Source organism: Aegilops tauschii, chromosome 5 (assembly GCF_002575655.3).
Source record: "Aegilops tauschii subsp. strangulata cultivar AL8/78 chromosome 5, Aet v6.0, whole genome shotgun sequence".
In the NCBI taxonomy this organism is placed as follows: domain Eukaryota; kingdom Viridiplantae; phylum Streptophyta; class Magnoliopsida; order Poales; family Poaceae; genus Aegilops; species Aegilops tauschii.
The window spans coordinates 511430834-511452283 of NC_053039.3; the positions used below are offsets into that span (position 1 = coordinate 511430834).

Genomic DNA, 21450 nt, shown 5'->3' on the forward strand with positions numbered 1-21450 from the left:
AACTAGGTGATTATAAAGATGCTCTACAGGTATCTCCGAAGGTGTTTGTTGGGTTGGCATAGATCGAGACTAGGATTTGTCACTCCGAGTATCGGAGAGGTATCTCTGGGCCCTCTTGGTAATGCACATCATAAGAAGCCTTGCAAGCAAAGTGACTAATGAGTTAGTTGCAGGATGATAAATTACGGAACGAGTAAAGAGACTTGCCGGTAATGAGATTGAACTAGGTATGTAGATACTGACGATCGAATCTCGGGCAAGTAACATACCGATGGACAAAGGGAATAACGTATGTTGTCATAACGGTTCAACCGACAAAGATCTTGGTAGAATATGTAGGAGCCAATATGAGCATCCAGGTTCCGCTATTGGTTATTGACCGGAGAGGTGTCTCGGTCATGTCTACATAGTTCTCGAACCCGTAGGGTCCGCACGCTTAACGTTCGATGACGATATAGTATTATATGAGTTATATGATTTGATGAACAAATGTTGTTCGGAGTCCCGGATGAGGTCACGGACATGACGATGAGTCTGCAATGGTCGAGAGGTAAAGGTTGATATATAGGACGATGGTATTCGGACACCGGAAGTGTTCCGGAGGGTATCAGGTACTTATCGGTGTTGGAAATATGCCCTAGAGGCAATAATAAATGGTTATTATTATATTTCCTTGTTCATGATAATTGTCTATTATTCATGCTATAATTTTGTTATCCGGAAATCGTAATACATGTGTGAATACATAGACCACAACGTGTCCCTGGTAAGCCTCTAGTTGACTAGCTCGTTGATCAACAGATAGTCATGGTTTCCTGACTATGGACATTAGATGTCATTGATAACGGGATCACATCATTAGGAGAATGATGTGATGGACAAGACCCAATCCTAAGCATAGCACAAAAGATCGTGTAGTTCGTTTGCTAGAGCTTTTCCAATGTCAAGTATCATTTTCTTAGACCATGAGATCGTGCAACTCCCGGATACCGTAGGAGTGCTTTGGGTGTACCAAATGTCACAACGTAACTGGGTGACTATAAAGGTGCACTACGGGTATCTCCGAAAGTGTCTGTTGAGTTGGCACGGATCGAGACTGGGATTTGTCACTCCGTATGACGGAGAGGTATCTCTGGGCCCACTCGGTAATGCATCATCATAATGAGCTCAATGTGACTAAGGAGTTAGCCACGGGATCATGCATTACGGTACGAGTAAAGTGACTTGCCGGTAACGAGATTGAACAAGGTATTGGGATACCGACGATCGAATCTCGGGCAAGTAACGTACCGATTGACAAAGGGAATTGTATACGGGATTGATTGAATCCTCGACATCGTGGTTCATCCGATGAGATCATCGTGGAACATGTGGGAGCCAACATGGGTATCCAGATCCCGCTGTTGGTTATTTACCAGAGAGGCGTCTCGGTCATGTCTGCATGTCTCCCGAACCCGTAGGGTCTACACACTTAAGGTTCGGTGACGCTAGGGTTGTAGAGATATTAGTATGCGGAAACCCGAAAGTTGTTCGGAGTCCCGGATGAGATCCCGGACGTCACGAGGAGTTCCGGAATGGTCCGGAGGTGAAGAATTATATATATGAAGTCCAGTTTCGGCCATCGGGAAAGTTTCGGGGGTTATCGGTATTGTACCGGGACCATCGGAAGGGTCCCGGGGGTCCACCGGGTGGGGCCACCTATCCCGGAGGGCCCCATGGGCTGAAGTGGGAGGGGAACCAGCCCCTAGTGGGCTGGTGCGCCCCCCATGGGCCTCCCCCTGCGCCTAGGGTTGGAAACCCTGGGGGTGGGGGGCGCCCCACCTGACTTGGGGGGGAAGTTTCCCCCTCCCTTGGCCGCCGCCCCCCCCATAGATGGGATCCCAGGGCCGGCGCCCCCCCAGGGGGCCTATATAAAGGGGGGGAGGGAGGATTGCTGTACCCTAGCCCCTGGCGCCTCCCTCTCCCTCCTGTGACACCTCTCTCTCCCGCTTGTGCTTGGCGAAGCCCTGCCGGGATCCCCGCTACTTCCACCACCACGCCGTCGTGCTGCTGGATCTCCATCAATCTCTCCTTTCCCCCTGCTGGATCAAGAAGGAGGATACGTCGCTGCTCCGTACGTGTGTTGAACGCGGAGGTGCCGTCCGTTCGGCGCTCGGTCATCGATGACTTGGATCACGACGAGTACGACTCCATCAACCCCGTTCACTTGAACGCTTCCGCTCGCGATCTACAAGGGTATGTAGATGCACTCCTTTCCCTTCGTTGCTAGTAAACTCCATAGATGGATCTTGGTGATGCGTAGAAAATTTTAAAATTCTGCAACGATCTCCAACAGTGGCATCATGAGCCAGGCCTATGCGTAGTTACTATGCACGAGTAGAACACAAAGCAGTTGTGGGCGTAGATGTTGTCAATTTTTCTTGCCACTACTAGTCTTATCTTGTTTCGGCGGTATTGTGGGATGAAGCGGCCCGGACCGACCTTACACGTACGCTTACGTGAGACAGGTTCCACCGACTGACATGCACTAGTTGCATAAGGTGGCTAGCGGGTGTCTGTCTCTCCCACTTTAGTCGGAACGGATTCGATGAAAAGGGTCCTTATGAAGGGTAAATAGAAATTGGCATATCACGTTGTGGTTTTATGTAGGTAAGAAACGTTCTTGCTAGAAACCTATAGAAGCCACGTAAAAACTTGCAACAACAATTAGAGGACGTCTAACTTGTTTTTGCAGCATGTGCCTTGTGATGTGATATGGCCAAAAGGATGTGATGAATGAGATATATGTGATGTATGAGATTGATCATATTCTTGTAATAGGAATCACGACTTGCATGTCGATGAGTATGACAACCGGCAGGAGCCATAGGAGTTGTCTTTATTTTTTGTATGACCTGCGTGTCATTGAATAACGCCATGTAAATTACTTTACTTAATTGCTAAACGCGTTAGCCATAGAAGTAGAAGTAATCGTTGGCGTGACAACTTCATGAAGACACGATGATGGAGATCATGATGATGGAGATCATGGTGTCATGCCGGTGACGAAGATGATCATGGTGCCCCGAAGATGGAGATCAAAGGAGCAAAATGATATTGGCCATATCATGTCACTATTTGATTACATGTGATGTTTATCATGTTTTGCATCTTATTTGCTTAGAACGACGGTAGTAAGTAAGATGATCCCTTATAATAATTTCAAGAAAGTGTTCCCCCTAACTGTGCACCGTTGCGAAGGTTCGTTGTTTCGAAGCACCACGTGATGATCGGGTGTGATAGATTCTAACGTTCGCATACAACGGGTGTTGACGAGCCTAGTATGTACAGACATGGCCTCGGAACACACGCAATACACTTAGGTTGACTTGATGAGCCTAGTATGTACAGACATGGCCTCGGAACACGGAAGACCGAAAGGTCGAGCATGAGTCGTATAGAAGATACGATCAACATGGAGATGTTCACCGATCTTGACTAGTCCGTCTCACGTGATGATCGGACACGACCTAGTTAACTCGGATCATGTTTCACTTAGATGACTAGAGGGATGTCTATCTGAGTGGGAGTTCATTGAATAATTTGATTAGATGAACTTAATTATCATGAACTTAGTCTAAAATCTTTACAATATGTCTTGTAGATCAAATGGCCCACGTTGTCCTCAACTTCAACGCGTTCCTAGAGAAAACCAAGCTGAAAGATGATGGTAGCAACTATACGGACTGGGTCCGGAACCTGAGGATCATCCTCATAGCTGCCAAGAAAGATTATGTCCTAGAAGCACCGCTAGGTGAAGCACCCATCCCAGAGAACCAAGACGTTATGAACGCTTGGCAATCACGTGCTGATGATTACTCCCTCGTTCAGTGCGGCATGCTTTACAGCTTAGAACTGGGGCTCCAAAAGCATTTTGAGAAACATGGAGCATATGAGATGTTCGAAGAGCTGAAAATGGTTTTCCAAGCTCATGCCCGGGTCGAGAGATATGAAGTCTCCGACAAGTTCTTCAGTTGTAAAATGGAGGAAAATAGTTCTGTCAGTGAGCACATACTCAGAATGTCTGGGTTACACAACCGCTTGTCTCAGCTGGGAGTGAATCTCCCGGATGACGCGGTCATTGACGGAATCCTTCAGTCGCTTCCACCAAGCTACAAGAGCTTTGTGATGAACTTCAATATGCAGGGGATGGAAAAGACCATTCCTGAGGTATATTCAATGCTGAAATCAGCGGAGGTGGAGATCAAAAAGGAACATCAAGTGTTGATGGTGAATAAAACCACTAAGTTCAAGAAAGGCAAGGGTAAGAAGAACTTCAAGAAAGACGGCAAGGGAGTTGCCGCGCCCGGTAAACCAGTTGCCGGGAAGAAGCCAAGGAATGGACCCAAGCCTGAGACTGAGTGCTTTTATTGCAAGGGAAGTGGTCACTGGAAGCGGAACTGCCCCAAATAATTAGCGGACAAGAAGGCCGGCAACACCAAAGGTATATGTGATATACATGTAATTGATGTGTACCTTACCAGTACTCGCAGTAGCTCCTGGGTATTTGATACCGGTGCGGTTGCTCATATTTGTAACTCAAAACAGGAACTGCGGAATAACCGGAGACTGGCGAAGGACGAGGTGACGATGCGCGTCGGGAATGGTTCCAAGGTCGATGTGATCGCCGTCGGCACGCTACCTCTGCATTTACCTACGGGATTAGTTTTAAACCTCAATAATTGTTATTTAGTGCCAGCTTTGAGCATGAACATTGTATCTGGATCTCGTTTAATTCGAGATGGCTACTCATTTAAATCCGAGAATAATGGTTGTTCTATTTATATGAGAGATATGTTTTATGGTCATGCCCCGCTGGTCAATGGTTTATTCTTGATGAATCTCGAACGTGATGTTACACATATTCATAGTGTGAATACCAAAAGATGTAAAGTTGATAACGATAGTCCCACATACTTGTGGCACTGCCGCCTTGGTCACATTGGTGTCAAACACATGAAGAAGCTCCATGCAGATGGACTTTTGGAGTCTCTTGATTACGAATCATTTGACACGTGCGAACCATGCCTCATGGGTAAGATGACCAAGACTCCGTTCTCCGGAACAATGGAGCGAGCAACCAACTTATTGGAAATCATACATACTGATGTGTGCGGTCCAATGAGTGTTGAGGCTCGCGGTGGCTATCGTTATGTTCTCACTCTCACTGATGATTTAAGTAGATATGGGTATGTCTACCTAATGAAACACAAGTCTGAAACCTTTGAAAAGTTCAAGGAATTTCAGAGTGAGGTTGAGAATCAACGTGACAGGAAAATAAAGTTCCTGCGATCAGATCGTGGAGGGGAATATTTAAGTCACGAATTTGGCACACACTTAAGGAAATGTGGAATAGTTTCACAACTCACGCCGCCTGGAACACCTCAGCGAAATGGTGTGTCCGAACGTCGTAATCGCACTCTATTGGATATGGTGCGATCTATGATGTCTCTTACCGATCTACCGCTCTCATTTTGGGGCTATGCTTTAGAGACTGCCGCATTCACTTTAAATAGGGCTCCGTCGAAATCCGTTGAGACGACACCGTATGAATTATGGTTTGGGAAGAAACCTAAGCTATCGTTTCTAAAAGTTTGGGGATGCGATGCTTATGTCAAGAAACTTCAACCTGAAAAGCTCGAACCCAAGTCGGAAAAATGCGTCTTCATAGGATACCCTAAGGAAACCATTGGGTATACCTTCTACCTCAGATCCGAAGGCAAGATCTTTGTTGCCAAGAACGGGTCCTTTCTGGAGAAAGAGTTTCTCTCGAAAGAATTAAGTGGGAGGAAACTGGAACTTGATGAGGTGATAGTCACCCCTTCTGAACCGGAAAGTAGCGCAGCGTGGGAAGATGTTCCTGTGGTGCCTACACCGACTGGGGAGGAAGTTAATGATGATGATCATGAAGCTTCGGATCAAGTTACTGCTGAACTTCGTAGGTCCACAAGGACATGTTCCGCACCAGAGTGGTACGGCAACCCTGTCCTGGAAATCATGTTGTTAGACAACGGTGAACCTTCAAACTATGAAGAAGCGATGGCGGGCCCGGATTCCGACAAATGGCTAGAAGCCATGAAATCTGAGATAGGATCCATGTATGAAAACGAAGTATGGACTTTGACTGACTTGCCCGATGATCGGCGAGCCATAGAAAATAAATGGATCTTTAAGAAGAAGACAGACGCGGATGGTAACGTGACCATCTATAAGGCTCGACTTGTCGCTAAGGGTTATCGACAAGTTCAAGGGGTTGACTACGATGAGACTTTCTCACCCGTAGCGAAGCTGAAGTCCGTCCGAATCATGTTAGCAATTGCCGCATTCTATGATTATGAGATATGGCAAATGGACGTCAAAACGGCATTCCTTAACGGCTTTCTTAAGGAAGAATTGTATATGATGTAGCCGGAAGGTTTTGTCGATCCTAAGAATGCTAACAAGGTATGCAAGCTCCAGCGCTCCATCTATGGGCTGGTGCAAGCATCTCGGAGTTGGAACATTCGATTTGATGAGATGATCAAAGCGTTTGGGTTTACACAGACTTATGGAGAAGCCTGTGTTTACAAGAAAGTGAGTGGGAGCTCTGTAGCATTTCTCTTATTATATGTGGATGACATACTATTGATGGGAAATGATATAGAATTCTCGGAGTATAAAGGCCTATTTGAATAAGTGTTTTTCAATGAAGGACCTTGGAGAAGCTGCTTATATATTAGGCATCAAGATCTATAGAGATAGATCAAGACGCCTCATTGGTCTTTCACAGAGTACATACCTTGACAACATATTGAAGAAGTTCAATATGGATCAGTCCAAGAAGGGGTTCTTGCCTGTATTGCAAGGTGTGCAATTGAGCACGGCTCAATGCCCGACCACGGCAGAAGATAGAGAAAAAATGAGTGTCATCCCCTATGCCTCGGCCATAGGGTCTATTATGTATGCCATGCTGTGTACTAGACCTGATGTAAACCTTGCCGTAAGTTTGGTAGGAAGGTACCAAAGTAATCCCGGCGTGGAACACTGGACAACGGTCAAGAATATCCTGAAGTACCTGAAGAGGACTAAGGATATGTTTCTCGTTTATGGAGGTGACGAAGAGCTCGTCGTAAAGGGTTACGTCGACGCTAGCTTTGACACAGATCTGGATGACTCGAAGTCACAAACCGGATACGTGTATATTTTGAATGGAGGGGCAGTAAGTTGGTGCAGTTGCAAGCAAAGCGTCGTGGCGGGATCTACATGTGAAGCGGAGTACATGGCAGCCTCAGAGGCAGCGCAAGAAGCAATCTGGATGAAGGAGTTCATTACTGACCTAGGGGTGATTCCCAATGCGTCGGGCCCGATGAGTCTCTTCTGTGACAACACTGGAGCTATTGCCCTTGCCAAGGAGCCCAGGTTTCATAGGAAGACCAGGCATATCAAGCGTCGCTTCAACTCCATTCGTGAAAGTGTTCAAAATGGAGACATAGATATTTGTAAAGTACATACGGACCTGAATGTAGCAGATCCGTTGACTAAACCTCTCCCTAGAGCAAAACATGATCAACACCAAAACTCTATGGGTGTTCGACTCATCACAATGTAACTAGATTATTGACTCTAGTGCAAGTGGGAGACTGTTGGAAATATGCCTAGAGGCAATAATAAATGGTTATTATTATATTTCTTTGTTCATGGTAATTGTCTATTGTTCATGCTATAATTGTATTGTCCGGAAATCGTAATACATGTGTGAATACATAGACCACAAAGTGTCCCTAGTAAGCCTCTAGTTGACTAGCTCGTTGATCAACAGATAGTCATGGTTTCCTGACTATGGACATCGGATGTCATTGATAACGGGATCACATCATTAGGAGAATGATGTGATGGACAAGACCCAATCCTAAGCATAGCATAAAAGATCGTGTAGTTCCGTTTGCTAGAGCTTTTCCAATGTCAAGTATCTTTTCCTTAGACCATGAGATCATGCAACTCCCGGATACCGTAGGAGTGCTTTGGGTGTGCCAAACGTCACAACGTAACTGGGTGACTATAAAGGTGCACTACGGGTATCTCCGAAAGTGTCTGTTGGGTTGGCACGGATCGAGACTTGGATTTGTCACTCCGTGTGACGGAGAGGTATCTCTGGGCCCACTCGGTAATGCATCATCATAATGAGCTCAATGTGACTAAGGCGTTAGTCACGGGATCATGCATTGCGGTACGAGTAAAGAGACTTGCCGGTAACGAGATTGAACAAGGTATTGGGATACCGACGATCGAGTCTCGGGCAAGTAACATACCGATTGACAAAGGGAATTGCATACGGATTGATTGAATCCTCGACACCGTGGTTCATCCGATGAGATCATCGTGGAACATGTGGGAGCCAACATGGGTATCCAGATCCCGCTGTTGGTTATTGACCGGAGAGGCGTCTCGGTCATGTCTGCATGTCTCCCGAACCCGTAGGGTCTACATACTTAAGGTTCGGTGACGCTAGGGTTGTAGAGATATTAGTATGCGGAAACCCGAAAGTTGTTCGGAGTCCCGGATGAGATCCCGGACGTCACGAGGAGTTCCGGAATGGTCCGGAGGTGAAGAATTATATATATGAAGTCCAGTTTCGGCCATCGGGAAAGTTTCGGGGGTTATCGGTATTGTACCGGGACCATCGGAAGGGTCCCAGGGGTCCACCGGGTGGGGCCACCTATCCCGGAGGGCCCCATGGGCTGAAGTGGGAGGGGAACCAGCCCCTAGTGGGCTGGTGCGCCCCCCATGGGCCTCCCCCTGCGCCTAGGGTTGGAAACCCTGGGGGTGGGGGGCGCCCCACCTGACTTGGGGGGGAAGTTCCCCCCCCCTTGGCCGCCCCCCCCATAGATGGGATCCCAGGGCCGGCGCCCCCCCAGGGGGCCTATATAAAGGGGGGGAGGGAGGGCTGCTGTACCCTAGCCCCTGGCGCCTCCCTCTCCCTCCCGTGACACCTCTCTCTCCTGCTTGTGCTTGGCGAAGCCCTGCCGGGATCCCCGCTACTTCCACCACCACGCCGTCGTGCTGCTGGATCTCCATCAATCTCTCCTTTCCCCTTGCTGGATCAAGAAGGAGGAGACGTCGCTGCTCCGTACGTGTGTTGAACGCAGAGGTGCCGTCCGTTCGGCGCTCGGTCACCGGTGACTTGGATCACGACGAGTACGACTCCATCAACCCCGTTCACTTGAACGCTTCCACTCGCGATCTACAAGGGTATGTAGATGCACTCCTTTCCCTTCGTTGCTAGTAAACTCCATAGATGGATCTTGGTGATGCATAGAAAATTGTAAAATTCTGCAACGATCTCCAACAATCGGGTCATCGGAAGGTGTTTCGGGTACCCCCGGCAATCCTATGGGCCATATGGGCCTTGTGAAGGAACACATGAGCCCACAAGGGGCTGGTGCGCCCTATAAGGCAATAGGAGGAGGAGAAGGAAAGGGGGAGGAAAGTGTGGATTAGAATTCCCACTTCCTTCCCTCACCCCCCCTCTTTCCTTCCCCTTCATGCATACATGGAAAGGGGGAGGCCGAATTGGGGAGGAACCCAAGTAGGATGTTGCCCCGTTGGCTGCCTCTCCTCCCCTCCAACCTATATATTTATGTTGGGGGGGCACCGCTAGAACACACATCAACAATTGTTAGCCGTGTGCGGCGCCCCCTCCACAATTTACGCCTTCGGTCATATTATCGTAGTGCTTAGGCGAAGCCCTGCGCGGATCACTTCACCATCACCGTCACCACGCCGTCGTGTTGACGGAATTCATCTACTTCCTCGACACTTTGCTGGATCAAGAGTTCGAGGGACGTCATCGAGCTGAACGTGTGCAGAACTCGGAGGTGCCGTACGTTCGGTGCTTGATCGGTCGGAACGAGAAGAAGTTTGACTACATCAACCGTGTTGTTAAACGCTTCCGCTTTCGGTCTGCGGGGGTACGTGGACACACTCTCCCCCTCTCGTTGCTATGCATCTCCTAGATAGATCTTGCGTGAGCGTAGGATTTTTTTTTAAATTGCATGCTACGTTTCCCAACAGGGGGAGCATGGTTGTGGGCCGTCGCCATCGCGGAACCCCAGGACAGAGCATGGTCGCGTTGCGGGCAGCGAGGAGCGGCGCAAGGCCATGCCATACATGAAGGAGGAACACATGTATTTATGTTCTGTTTGTCTTCTGAAACTTTGTGCTTCACCTGTCCTGAATCATAGGTATGCTTATACATAGCTATACTTATATTGTCAGATACATAGGTATACAGATACATAGTTGAATGATATTGTTGTGCATACATATCTGAATGATGTAGCTATACAAATTGTACGGAGAAAGTGATACTATTTAAACCTCAATGGCGCCATTTTTTTACCATGCTTTGGCTGAAAGCCTGAAATTGTTGTTTGGTTCTCAGGGGGGACAAATCTTACAGGGATGTATCGGGTGCACGGGGACAATTGGTGCTACCGGCGCACCGGTCCCCCGGTAGCACAAGGTTAATCGGATGCACGGGGTCCAGTGCACCGGTAGCACCAATTTTCAAATTTTGATTTTGAATTTTTAGGAGAACATACATTGATGTTGTGTATGTTGTCACAAAAATTCAAATCAAAATTTGAAACCTTGTTTGAGATACAAAAAAGACAAATTTGACACTGTACTATTTAACAACCACATGAAAACAAATATAGGAATTCAATATTTTCCCATCTACAAAATAACAACTCGTATATATAAAAAAGCTAGCCAGATGGATTTATCCAAGTTGCATATACATGCTTTACATGTGGATAAGGCTAAAACTCAAATTCAACAAAGTTTTACTAAAAAATTCTCTTCTACCAAATTGTTCTTTTTACTAACTAAGTAAGGAAAAAGGACTAATATATTATTTTGGACTAAGCATTAATTTTGTTTTTAAATGTAACCAATAATGTATTATTTATACAATTAGGGACGCATAAAATCTTTATACATAAGATAAGTACAACTAGTTTCATTTTATTTTCTCTACTCTCAACGCTTGACGCATAAGCCACAAGGATGATGCAAAAAAAAAAAATATGAAATACACAAAATGATAGTTCACACATCAGGCATTCCTATATTTGATTCATAGATTGCATGGTATTACATAGGTTTAACTTATCCACAACATATGCTTACTCCCCTAAACTATTTATATGTTTGTCTAACAGTTGATTCATTACCATGTGGAAGTTCTTAATTGAGCTGATGACTAGTGTTAGAAAATATAAAGTAGAAAAAATGAACCTGTTGGCGTCTTAAATGTGCGGCACTCTTTTGGTTGAGAGATCTCTATTGAAAAATATCTAATAGATTTTCCCAAGTTATTTAAAAATATCTCACTGCATGTATCAATTATACTCATTATACAATTTTTTTTGCGAATGATGGTCATTATACAAGTTGAAAATCAAATTGGTAATATTTACACGTAATTTGTGATTTTTCTCAAAATAACTATTCTCCATGAAACTTGAGCTTTCATCACTGTGACATTTATATTGCCAGAATTTGCCGTGCTTGCTAAAGCAAATTTTCATCCTCACAATAACCTAATTTTCCATGATGCCATAAAAAGGTTCGATTTTCCATGCTTAAAAAGGTGAAGTCGGATTCTTAAAATTCCCGTTCTTCTTCGGTTGTCAAGTCATTTTTTTTGAGAACTCCTTTTTAGGTAATTTTTTGAGAACTCTTTTTTTAGGGGTATTTTTGAGAACTTTTCGGTTGTCTTTTTTTTTTGAGAACTCTTCGGTTGTCGTCAAGTTGTACATTTTACCGGCGCGGGGCTCTAACTGGGCCACGGCCCACAAGGCCGAGCTGGGGCATCTCTGCTCTCCTCTTTCTCTCCAGTCCTCCACTCTCCCCTCTGCGCCACCGTCAAACTTCGCCGCCGGATCCGAGCCCGCCCGCCGCCGCCCGCCTCGGCTCTCACCCGGACCTTCCAATCTACTCCGGCAGTACAAACTAAGCTTCATCCCCTCGCGGGTATCGCCCCGCGCAGCCAGCAGGACCCAGGCGAGTGCGGCACGGCAAGGCGGCGTGGCGTGCGCTCGCCGGGCTGCCGCGGTAGAGCGGCAAAGCAGGGCACGCGACCAGGCGGCACGGAAGGTGTGAGATGCGGTTCCTCTTCTCTAGCTCTCTGCCGATGATATCTGAGTTTTCCTTTTTTCATTCAGTCAATGCACCAATGCAGTGTTCAGTAATAGAATGCCTCCTTGTGAGTGGAAATTGTTGCCTTTGTGGAGCTTACTAACAGTGGAGACGAGACCTCATGTGCATATATTGACACTGTTATTGCATAGCAGTCGCCACACCTCGTAAGATTTGTCCCATGTGTGTGTGTGATTGATTGCTTCAACACCATGAAATGCTTAGTGAAAATGCCTTACTTATGCAGAACTATGCTGCGGCTTGCTCCTTTCTTGATCCACTCATCCATAGTTAAATGATCCTGTATTTACATCAGAAATACTTCTACCAGTAGTTGTAGTGTTTGGGATGGGACCACAAGTGTATCTGGTTTCATTTTGTTTTTCTTGTTTTTATTTCAGGGGATCACAGGCTTGCGGTTTTCTTAAACATTCTAACTCTATTACGAATCCACGAGTTGCACCTTGGCAGCATAGAATGATTCTGTAATCATGTAGTTGCCTCCATGGCTCTTAAGGTTGCGTCTTGCATACGGTTTTCAAGACTGCGCCTGTTGTCGAGCAGGCTAGCATACTGCTCTCTCTCGGATGTGCCTGCTTCTCGTGCTTCTGGGGGTACAGCGGGGTCCACTGAGTTCGATTCTGCAATCCGGTCGCTCAAGAACAACAATCTCCGGCCAGAGATACTGACCCGCGTTCTTGATTCTACTTCAGATTTGAACTTGGCCCTTCGGATATTTAAATGGGCATCAAGTCAGAGGATATTTGCTCATACGGCTGACACATACGCCTGCATGATCTCCAAGCTCGGTGTTGTTGGGAATTGTGATGAGATGGACAGCCTCCTAAAGGAGATGATTAAATTGAATGCCCCTATATTGGAAAAAATCTTGAACAACTTAGTTCAGTTCCTGAGCAATAAGAACCGTTGCGATGAAGCCTTGCTGGTGATTCAGAATGCTTGCTCTGGGAAGCTCAAGATCTCAGTGTCATCTTGCAATGCTGTGCTGTGTGGTTTAGTCAAGGAAGGGAGGGGTTTGCGACCATTCATCCGTGCGTACGTGGAGATTGTGAAGGCGGGAGTCCTTCCTGATGTGGATACCTTGAATTGCTTAATTGAGGCTTTGTGTGAAGCTGGCAAATTAGACCTGGCGCTGATTCAGCTTGACAGGATGAGCAAGAAAAGGTGTACTCCTAATAGCCACACTTTCAAGATACTCATAACAGCGCTTTGTTCTCACGGCAGAGCAGATGAATCAATAGAAATTTTTGAGGAGATGATGCAGCTGAGATGCATCCCCGATAGCTGCTTTTATGTTCAAGTGCTGCCCTTATTTTGTAAGTTCAATAAACCCAAGGAGGCAAGTAAGTTGTATCAAATGATGAAACAAGCCAGCCTTCAGTTGGACCTACATTCTTATGGTGCCTTGATTAAATGTTTGTGTGAGAACCAACTATTGGATGATGCCGTCATGACATTTACAGAAATGATAGCGTCAGGTCATGCACCAATGATAAATACCTATGTGAATGTTGTAGATTGCTATTGTACATTATCCCAGTTCCACAAAGCTGTGAGTTTTCTTGAGGAAAATGATGTCGCAGAAACAGAGCCATATAATGTACTGTTGAGAGTGTTATGTGAAACAGGTACTGTGAGAGATTTAGTGAGCTATTTTGAGGAATTTCGCACAAGGGGGATGGTTGATTGTCGCTCATGGAACATAGTTATCACTCAGTTCTGCAATGAAGGGAACATTAGAAGAGCATCTGAGCTTATTGGTAGAATGACAGTTTCTTCTTTTACAGCTGATGAGAGTACTTATTCTTCTGTTGTATCTTGTTACTGTCGGTTAGGGTTGCACAGGACTGCCCTAGATCTGTTCAGAAGGGCCAGTGTTAGTAATCTGGTACTGAAATCAGAATCTTTCTCGCAGCTGGTAGAAGGTTTGTGCCACATGGAGCGGATCCAAGAAGCTGCTGAAGTTTTTAAATATCACTGCAAAAAAGGTTGCAGCCTTACCAGCGAGGCGCTTGATATACTAATCCAAGGGAGTTGTATGGCTGGAATGATATGTGACGCAATCAGAATGCGTTCACTAGCTGTTTGCACTGGCACTTCTTGCACATTTTCAACTTATAACACAATTATCCATGCACTACTGCGTTTGAAGAAGGAGAAGGATCTGTCGCTTCTCCTTGCACAGATGCTGATGGAAGGTTGTCTATTGGACAGCTACACATACAATGTTCTTGTCCGTTGTTTCCTCACCAAGGAGACAATTCTTGAGGCTGCTCTGTTGTTCAACAAAATGGTGAATGATGGCTTTGTTCCTGACCAAGAGACATTTGAACTATTAGTCCCTGATATGGCCGTGTTTTCGTTACTAAGCAGGGTTTCAGAAAGTTTACTGAAAGTGGTAAGTATAGATGGAATGGCAAGCCCTAGAATTTATAACATTATCATTTATGGCCTTATCAAAGAAGGCTTCAAGAGTGAGGCATGTAAGTTTTTGGATCAAATGCTAGACAAGGGATGGGTACCTGATTCAAAGACACATCGTGTGTTAGTTGGGACAATTGATGGAGAGGAGGCTAGAGAAGTTGGCAATTCCTTCCGAACAGCTGATGATGACACTGTAAGCAACATACTGTTGGAGGGTCTAGAATAGAGTCTGGAACAAAACACTATTTCTCCATATCATGTGACTACGTATTACAGGCCAGGGAGAGACTTTTCCAGTTTTCAGGCGGTTACGAATATGTGTTGAGATTAAATGTTGGATGCTCAAGCAACTTCAGCTCTGACACGAAGGCTGTTGAAATTAGGAATATCTGCAGCTGGCGAGATGGTGAGTGACTAATGTTCTTTATAACATCATGCAATTTTCACACATTTTTTGATGTTGTAGTCTAGTGCTCTATATAGTATTTGGTTTATACTTATTACATTTTGTGAACTTACTAAATTTCCTTGCTTAAGATACTGCAAATGTACTGTTTTGCTCAACAATACTATGTGCACATAAGCCCTGTGAAGAAGATATTCTGATCGGGATGGTAGTTCATCCTGATCAGAATATCTTCTTCACAGGTGGGTATGGTGCCATGGCGTGATTGTCGTCGGCTCAGCGGAGAGACGGTATGGTGGTGGAAGGAAGATAGCAGCAGAAAAGAAGTTTTGAACAGTGTTTGATGAACGAGCGCAGTGTGAAATAAGGGGCACTTTGGGGCCATACGGAAATACAGTGTGAAAATCCACTGGCAAACCGAGAAATTTCGGACGACTGATGAATAGCTGGCCTCTTTTTCTCCATCACGCATGCGCGTGCCTCAAGGAAAAAGACCCCATCAGTGCCAGATATTTCACATGAAGTAAAAAAAAACCCTCCCATCTCGCTTCTTAGGCCCATTTGGAACAAAGGAATTTTGCAGGAATTTCGTAGGAATGGAATCCTATAGGAAATTTTTCCTATGTACCCTTTGGATTGTAGGATTAGCTTTGAAAATTCCTATAGGAATCTTTCCTTTCCTTTATACTATTTTTTTAGGATTCTAAATACTTGCTCCATGTTTTCACTTCCTTTGAGAAGTCCAATGCAACATGTGTCTTTATCTCTCCTTTTCTCTCTCTTCTAAAGAAACAATTCCTGCAAAATTCCTGTGGAGCATCCAAACAGCTATGTTGCATAATTCCTGCAATTTAGAATCATGTAGGAATCTACAAGACATGACTTGCAATTCCTGCACTTTTCCTCGTCCCATGTTTAGGGGGCCTTATTATGCATGCATGGGATCTTAGGAAGGGATCAACCAGCAAAGCAGAAGCACTCCACTCTACGTTTGCGAGGAAGAAAATTAGTTTAGGCGCGAGGGTCGAGAAAGGTTAAAGCTATACTGCATGCTTTGACTATTGTGTTAATCTGGAGACAACAGGGAATTAATCTACCTAACCCATGTCTGCACGTAATCAATCTGTTGGCTTAGTGTAACTTGCTGGAGGCTGATCAATCACGTGGATCAAACAATATACCGAAGCCAACTTCACACTCCATCCTAGCTAGCTCAAATTCTTTTGCGCGCACGAATCTTGCTGGCCCACGCTATGCATCCACGGTGCTCTCTGATTCTGGACTCGTTACAATCTTCTGGACTAAGTCATTCGCTGGATCGCGCGCGAGGTTAATCTGGCAAACGATATAGTAGTACATACGTACCTTCTCTAGTTCAGTGCGTTGTAGAGGTTGGTAGCCAACCTCGAACTTGATCCATTCGGATTAGTTGATGGATCACCGTCATCACTCCATCCAGCTCAGTGCGGGTCCTGGCGATGACGGCCTCATGAGCTCCGAGTTGTACCTCGCCGTGCGTGGGGGCAGAAAGGAGGAAGCCATGGCGCTGCTTCTGCAACAATACAGTGGCGCCCATGCTGCTGATGAAATCTCTGGTAATGCCGCTAGTTCCATACACACTGTTGAGAGTTTTCTGAATTAATTTTGGTACCCTGTGAGCTGACATTTCCGAATTCTATATGAAGTTTCTTTCAAAATGGCAATTTGAATTGTTACTCTCAGGTATACACCAGGTCAGCCCGGAGAGGAACAATGTTCTTCATTTGGCCGCGGATCAAGGGCATGACGAGCTGATCCGGGAGCTCTACACCAGCTTTGGGGACAAGACCTTGCTCTCTTCCCCCAACTCGGCTCTGGACACGCCGCTGCACTGCGCGGCGAGGGCTGGGCATGAGATGGCCGTGTCGCTCCTCATCCAGCTCGCTATGGACAGCGGAGATCAGAGCATCTTGTGCTGCAAGAACGAGGCTGGGGACACGGCCCTGCATCTAGCGGCAAGGCTCGGCCATGGCGCGGCAGTTGAGGCTATGGTCTCCGCGGCGCCAGGGCTGGCCTCTGAGGTTAACACTGCTGGCTTGTCACCGCTCTACTTGGCAGTGATGAGCAAGTCGGCACCCGCTGTCAGAGCGATAACGACCAGATGCAGCCATGCATCGACTGCTGGCCCGAGCTCGCAGAATGCTCTGCATGCCGCAGTCTTCCAGGGCTCAGGTCAGCTAGCGACGTGTTCCTCCTTGGTGTTTGTAGTAGACTCTGAAAGTTTATGCAGATTTGTCAACCCTTGACTGATATATATGTACCATCTGAGCATTGTCAGAAATGGTCAGCCTACTACTGGATTGGAAGGCATCTGGCCCATCCCTGGCCAGCAAAGCTGATGGCACTGGCAGCACTCCGCTCCATTTCGCTTCGTCTGACGGCGACCGCTCCATCGTGGGTGCCATCCTGCGGGTCGCACCACATGCGGTGCGCATGCGGGACTCGGCCGGCCTCTCTGCTCTCCACGTGGCGGCGGGAATGGGCCACGCCCACGTGGCCGAGGCGCTGATGGAGGCCTGCCCCGATGCCACCGAGCTCCGGGACGACCGCGGCGGGACCTTCCTGCACGCCGCGGCCAGGGGAGGCCACTCCAGGGTCGTGTCGCTTGCCATGAAGAAACCGACGCTCCGCAGCCTCCTCAACACGCATGATGGGGATGGCAATACGCCGCTGCACCTCGCGGTGGCCGCATGCGCGCCCAGCGTCGTGGAGGCCTTGATGTGGCGTGGCGAATTGTGTGCCGACGTCATGAACAACGAAGGGCACACGCCGTTGGATCTCGCAGCTAGATCGACCAGTTTCTTCTCCATGGTAAGCATATATTCATTGAGAGCAGGCATTGCTTGGAGTCTGCATCAACTAACACCCGTTGTTAGTTAATTTGATTGTCTATATGAACATTGTTGGACTAAAGTTTTCGTATGATTATGGTGCAGTTGGCCTTGGTGGTGACGCTGGCCACGTTCGGGGCACAATCTCGGCCTCAGAGGCGGGACCATGTGGAGCAATGGAGGGGCCGTGACATAGCGCAAGGGATTGAGAAGATGTCCGACAGCCTTGCGGTTGTCGGCGTGCTCATCGCCACTGTGACCTTCACCGCCGCCAACAACGTGCCGGGTTCCTATGAGCAAGCTGACGGCACGGCACCCGACAAGAGGGTGTTCAAGGGCATGGCGGTGCTACAGGAGAAGATCCTCTTCCAATTCTTCCTGATCCTCGACAGCTTCGCCCTGGTCACCTCCGTGCTCGCCGTGATCCTTCTTGTCTTCGGGAAGGCGTCGCGCTCCGCAGGGTCGTGGAAGAGCTTCGCGGCGGCGCTGCACTGCATATGGGTGTCGCTGGTCAGCATGTTCATTGCCTTCTACGCAGCTCTCGCTGCGGTGACGAGCATGGAGGCGCTCTACCGTATCATCTACCACGTCATATACATCGGCTTCGCCCTACTATACGGCACGGTCGTAACTTTGATCGTGCCGGTGTCGACCTGCACACTTTGGAAGGCTCTCTGGTGCACCGTCTTGAAAGGAAGGCACAACGTCCTCGGGAGGCGTCTCAAGCAGCAGTATCCAGTCGCCCGGGCTTACGCACCCCACCTGATTCTTTTCATGGCAACAAATTAAGTAGCGATTGCCGGTTTCGTCGCAGTCTCTATCTTGAGCGAACAAGCTGCCAGAGAGGCGAGGCATCCTGGGGCACCTGCGCCTGCGCCTTCCTCTGTCCTCCTCTCCTAGCTCGGAGCAGCATCCAAATTAGAAAAGTATACTGCTGGGTGCTAAGTTAAAACCAGGTTAGCAATTGGTACTTAATTCAGAATCTTTCTCGCAGCTGGTAGAAGGTTTGTGGCACATGGAGCGTATCCTAGAAGCTGCCGAAGTTTTCAAATATCACTGCAAAAGAGGTTACAGCCTTACTAGCGAGGCGCTTGATATACCAATTCAAGGGAGTTGTATGGCTGCAATGATACGTGACGCGATCAGAACGCGTTCACTAGCTGTTTTCACCGGCACTTCTTGTACATTTTCCACTTAAAACACAATTATCCAATATCCATGCACCACTCCGTTTCAAGAAAGATAAGGATATGTTGCTTCTCCTTGCACAGATGCTGATGGAACGGTGTCTATTGAACAGCTATGCATACAATGTTCTTTTCCGTTGTTTCCTCGCCAAGGAGACAATTCTTGAGGCTGCTCTGTTGTTCAACAAGATGGTGGATTATGGCTTTGTTCCTGACCAAGAGACATCTGAACTATTAGTCCCTGACATGCCCGTATTTTCGTTACTCTGCAGGGGTCTCAGAAATTTACTAAAAGTGGTAAGTATAGATGGAATGGCAAGCCCTAGAAATTATAACATTATCATTTATAGCCTTATCAAGGAAGGCTTCAAGAGCGAGGCATGTAAGTTTCTAGATCAAATGCTAGACAAAAGATGGGTACCTGATTCAAAGATACATCGTGTGTTGGTTGCACCGCTGATGGAGAGGAGGCCGAAGAAGTCGACAATGCCTTCCAAACAGCCAATGATGACACTGTGAGTAACATTATGCTGGAGGGGCTAGAACGAGTCTTCCAAACAACGCGGCGACAATGTGAGCAGCATACTGTTGGAGGGGCTAGAATGTTGTGTGTAGTGTTACAGGAAGACGAATCGTCCGTATTGTCATTGCGATGTCAAGGGATGGTCGATGCGTTTCTTTATTAGTAATATGTAAGGAATTGGAGTGTCATTTATTAGTATTCGCGTGTCCACTATAGGGTGTCAAAAGAGCGCAGACAAATGAAAAAGTAACAGGAAAAAAGATGAGCACCGTTTCGGTTTTCCGGGCATTGCTTATAAAATAGCTTATCGTCAAACATGTGGTAAAAGTAGAAAAATTCAAGGGAAAAGTTTGTTTGAAACCTTGAACTTGTACTAAAAATACAAAAATTAAAGGGTAAAGTCTAAATCGAACCCAACCTTCCTATCGCTGAATTTGGCACTGCCAATACTGTTTGATCATGGTCTTTAGTTGTCAAAATCTTGTTTGGGCCTTTGGGTTGCTGAAGTCACGAGATTGATCATGGGATTGGTAACGTGTCCTGAAGCAAAGGGTTCTTCCTTCCTTCAGTACATACAATGCATCTGTAGGATGGAGGGATGCAATTCCAGACGCAACTCAAGAAGGGACAACTTTAGTCCCTTTTACAACAGAGGCATTATTGGTCTGCAGTACCGAGTGTGATGAAAGACATGGAAAGTATTGTCAGAGGAACCCCGCCCTTGAGTAACTCCGGCGATCACCGAAACTGTGGATGGAAGAGTGAGCACCAGAGAGAGAGAGAGGGAGGTTTTGCGCTGTGAACTGCTTGCAGCTTTTCCGTTTCTCTGCTTTTATTCAGTCGTTACATACTCCGACTGAAAATGAAAAACTAGCGCACGACCAGGTCGCGAGTGCCACCATGAGTACCGCCATCCCATCACTCTCCTTTTGTCTCCTGTCATGGCACCATGACCGTTCCATCGTGCCATCCCACGATTGGGTCAGGGTGCCGCAAATCTAGATGAAACTGAAAGCAAAACGGCTACTGTCGAAACTGAAACTTTCGACACCTAAAACCCTACTGAACCTTGAACTGAAGTTTACAGCAACAGAAAGAGCCCTTCACGTACAATTAACCTACCATGGAGTTCTGTCTGTCTCTAAATTTTCTTCCCGGTGCCTTCTATTCTCAAAGCTCAGTTGTCTCACTGTCCTTCAAGTTAAGCATATACGCCTATGCTTCTCTATCAACACGGTATTGGGAATTTCTCATTCATGTACCTCATCGCTGTCAATATGGAGTACAATGACATTGACAGAGTGAAGAAGGTGAATGTGAGATAATTGACCGAATGAGTGTATACATATAGACAAGTGAGTAATTAATATAATTGGTATAGCTACAAATCAAAGGAGATAGCAAACAGCCTACCACCCACTATTTACGTCTTGACAGGAGATGGAAGTCACGCGTTAAGCCTAGGAGAGAGTAACTTCGGAAACCAAACATGCAGTACAAATAACTAAATTATGCTGACTGGTGCATGTGCTCTGGAAACCACACAATTACATGTCTGTGTTTATATATTGTAACTTGGACATCCTATCTTTCTATCTTTAGAAGACAATAAGCCTTTCAGTAGTGCATCCTTGTGGCTCGCTAATTAGCCGTGGCCCGTGGGCGTCCTTGACCAGAAACTTTCCAAAGTATTGTTGGAATGAAGGGCATCGGAATGAGTGATACTGCTTGTTAGCGCCAAGAAACAGAGGGAGGTTGTCCTAATTTATCCTTGTTCTCCTTCCAACCACAAATACC

General features: G+C 46.6%; 1 protein-coding gene across 4 annotated transcripts; it reads left to right on the forward strand.

Annotated features, from left to right (window-relative positions):
* The first annotated feature begins 11891 nt into the window (after nt 1-11891).
* On the forward strand, nt 11892-19879 carry LOC109744985 (protein ACCELERATED CELL DEATH 6). Of its 4 annotated transcripts, XM_020304122.3 has the most exons (6): nt 11892-12180; nt 12624-15073; nt 16533-16668; nt 16796-17284; nt 17391-17923; nt 18049-19213. In XM_020304122.3, the coding sequence occupies exons 2-6, from the start codon at nt 14999-15001 to the stop codon at nt 18730-18732; spliced, it is 1917 nt and encodes a 638-aa protein (XP_020159711.1). In that variant the 5' UTR covers nt 11892-12180; nt 12624-14998; the 3' UTR covers nt 18733-19213. The 4 variants fall into 4 exon arrangements, with proteins under 4 accessions (XP_020159711.1, XP_040246946.1, XP_073354415.1 ...); XM_073498314.1 differs by lacking the exon at nt 11892-12180 and having other exon boundaries at nt 13318-15073; nt 16538-16668; XM_073498315.1 differs by lacking the exons at nt 11892-12180; nt 16533-16668 and having other exon boundaries at nt 14632-15073; nt 16807-17284; nt 18049-19879.
* Nucleotides 19880-21450: the final 1571 nt, after the last annotated feature.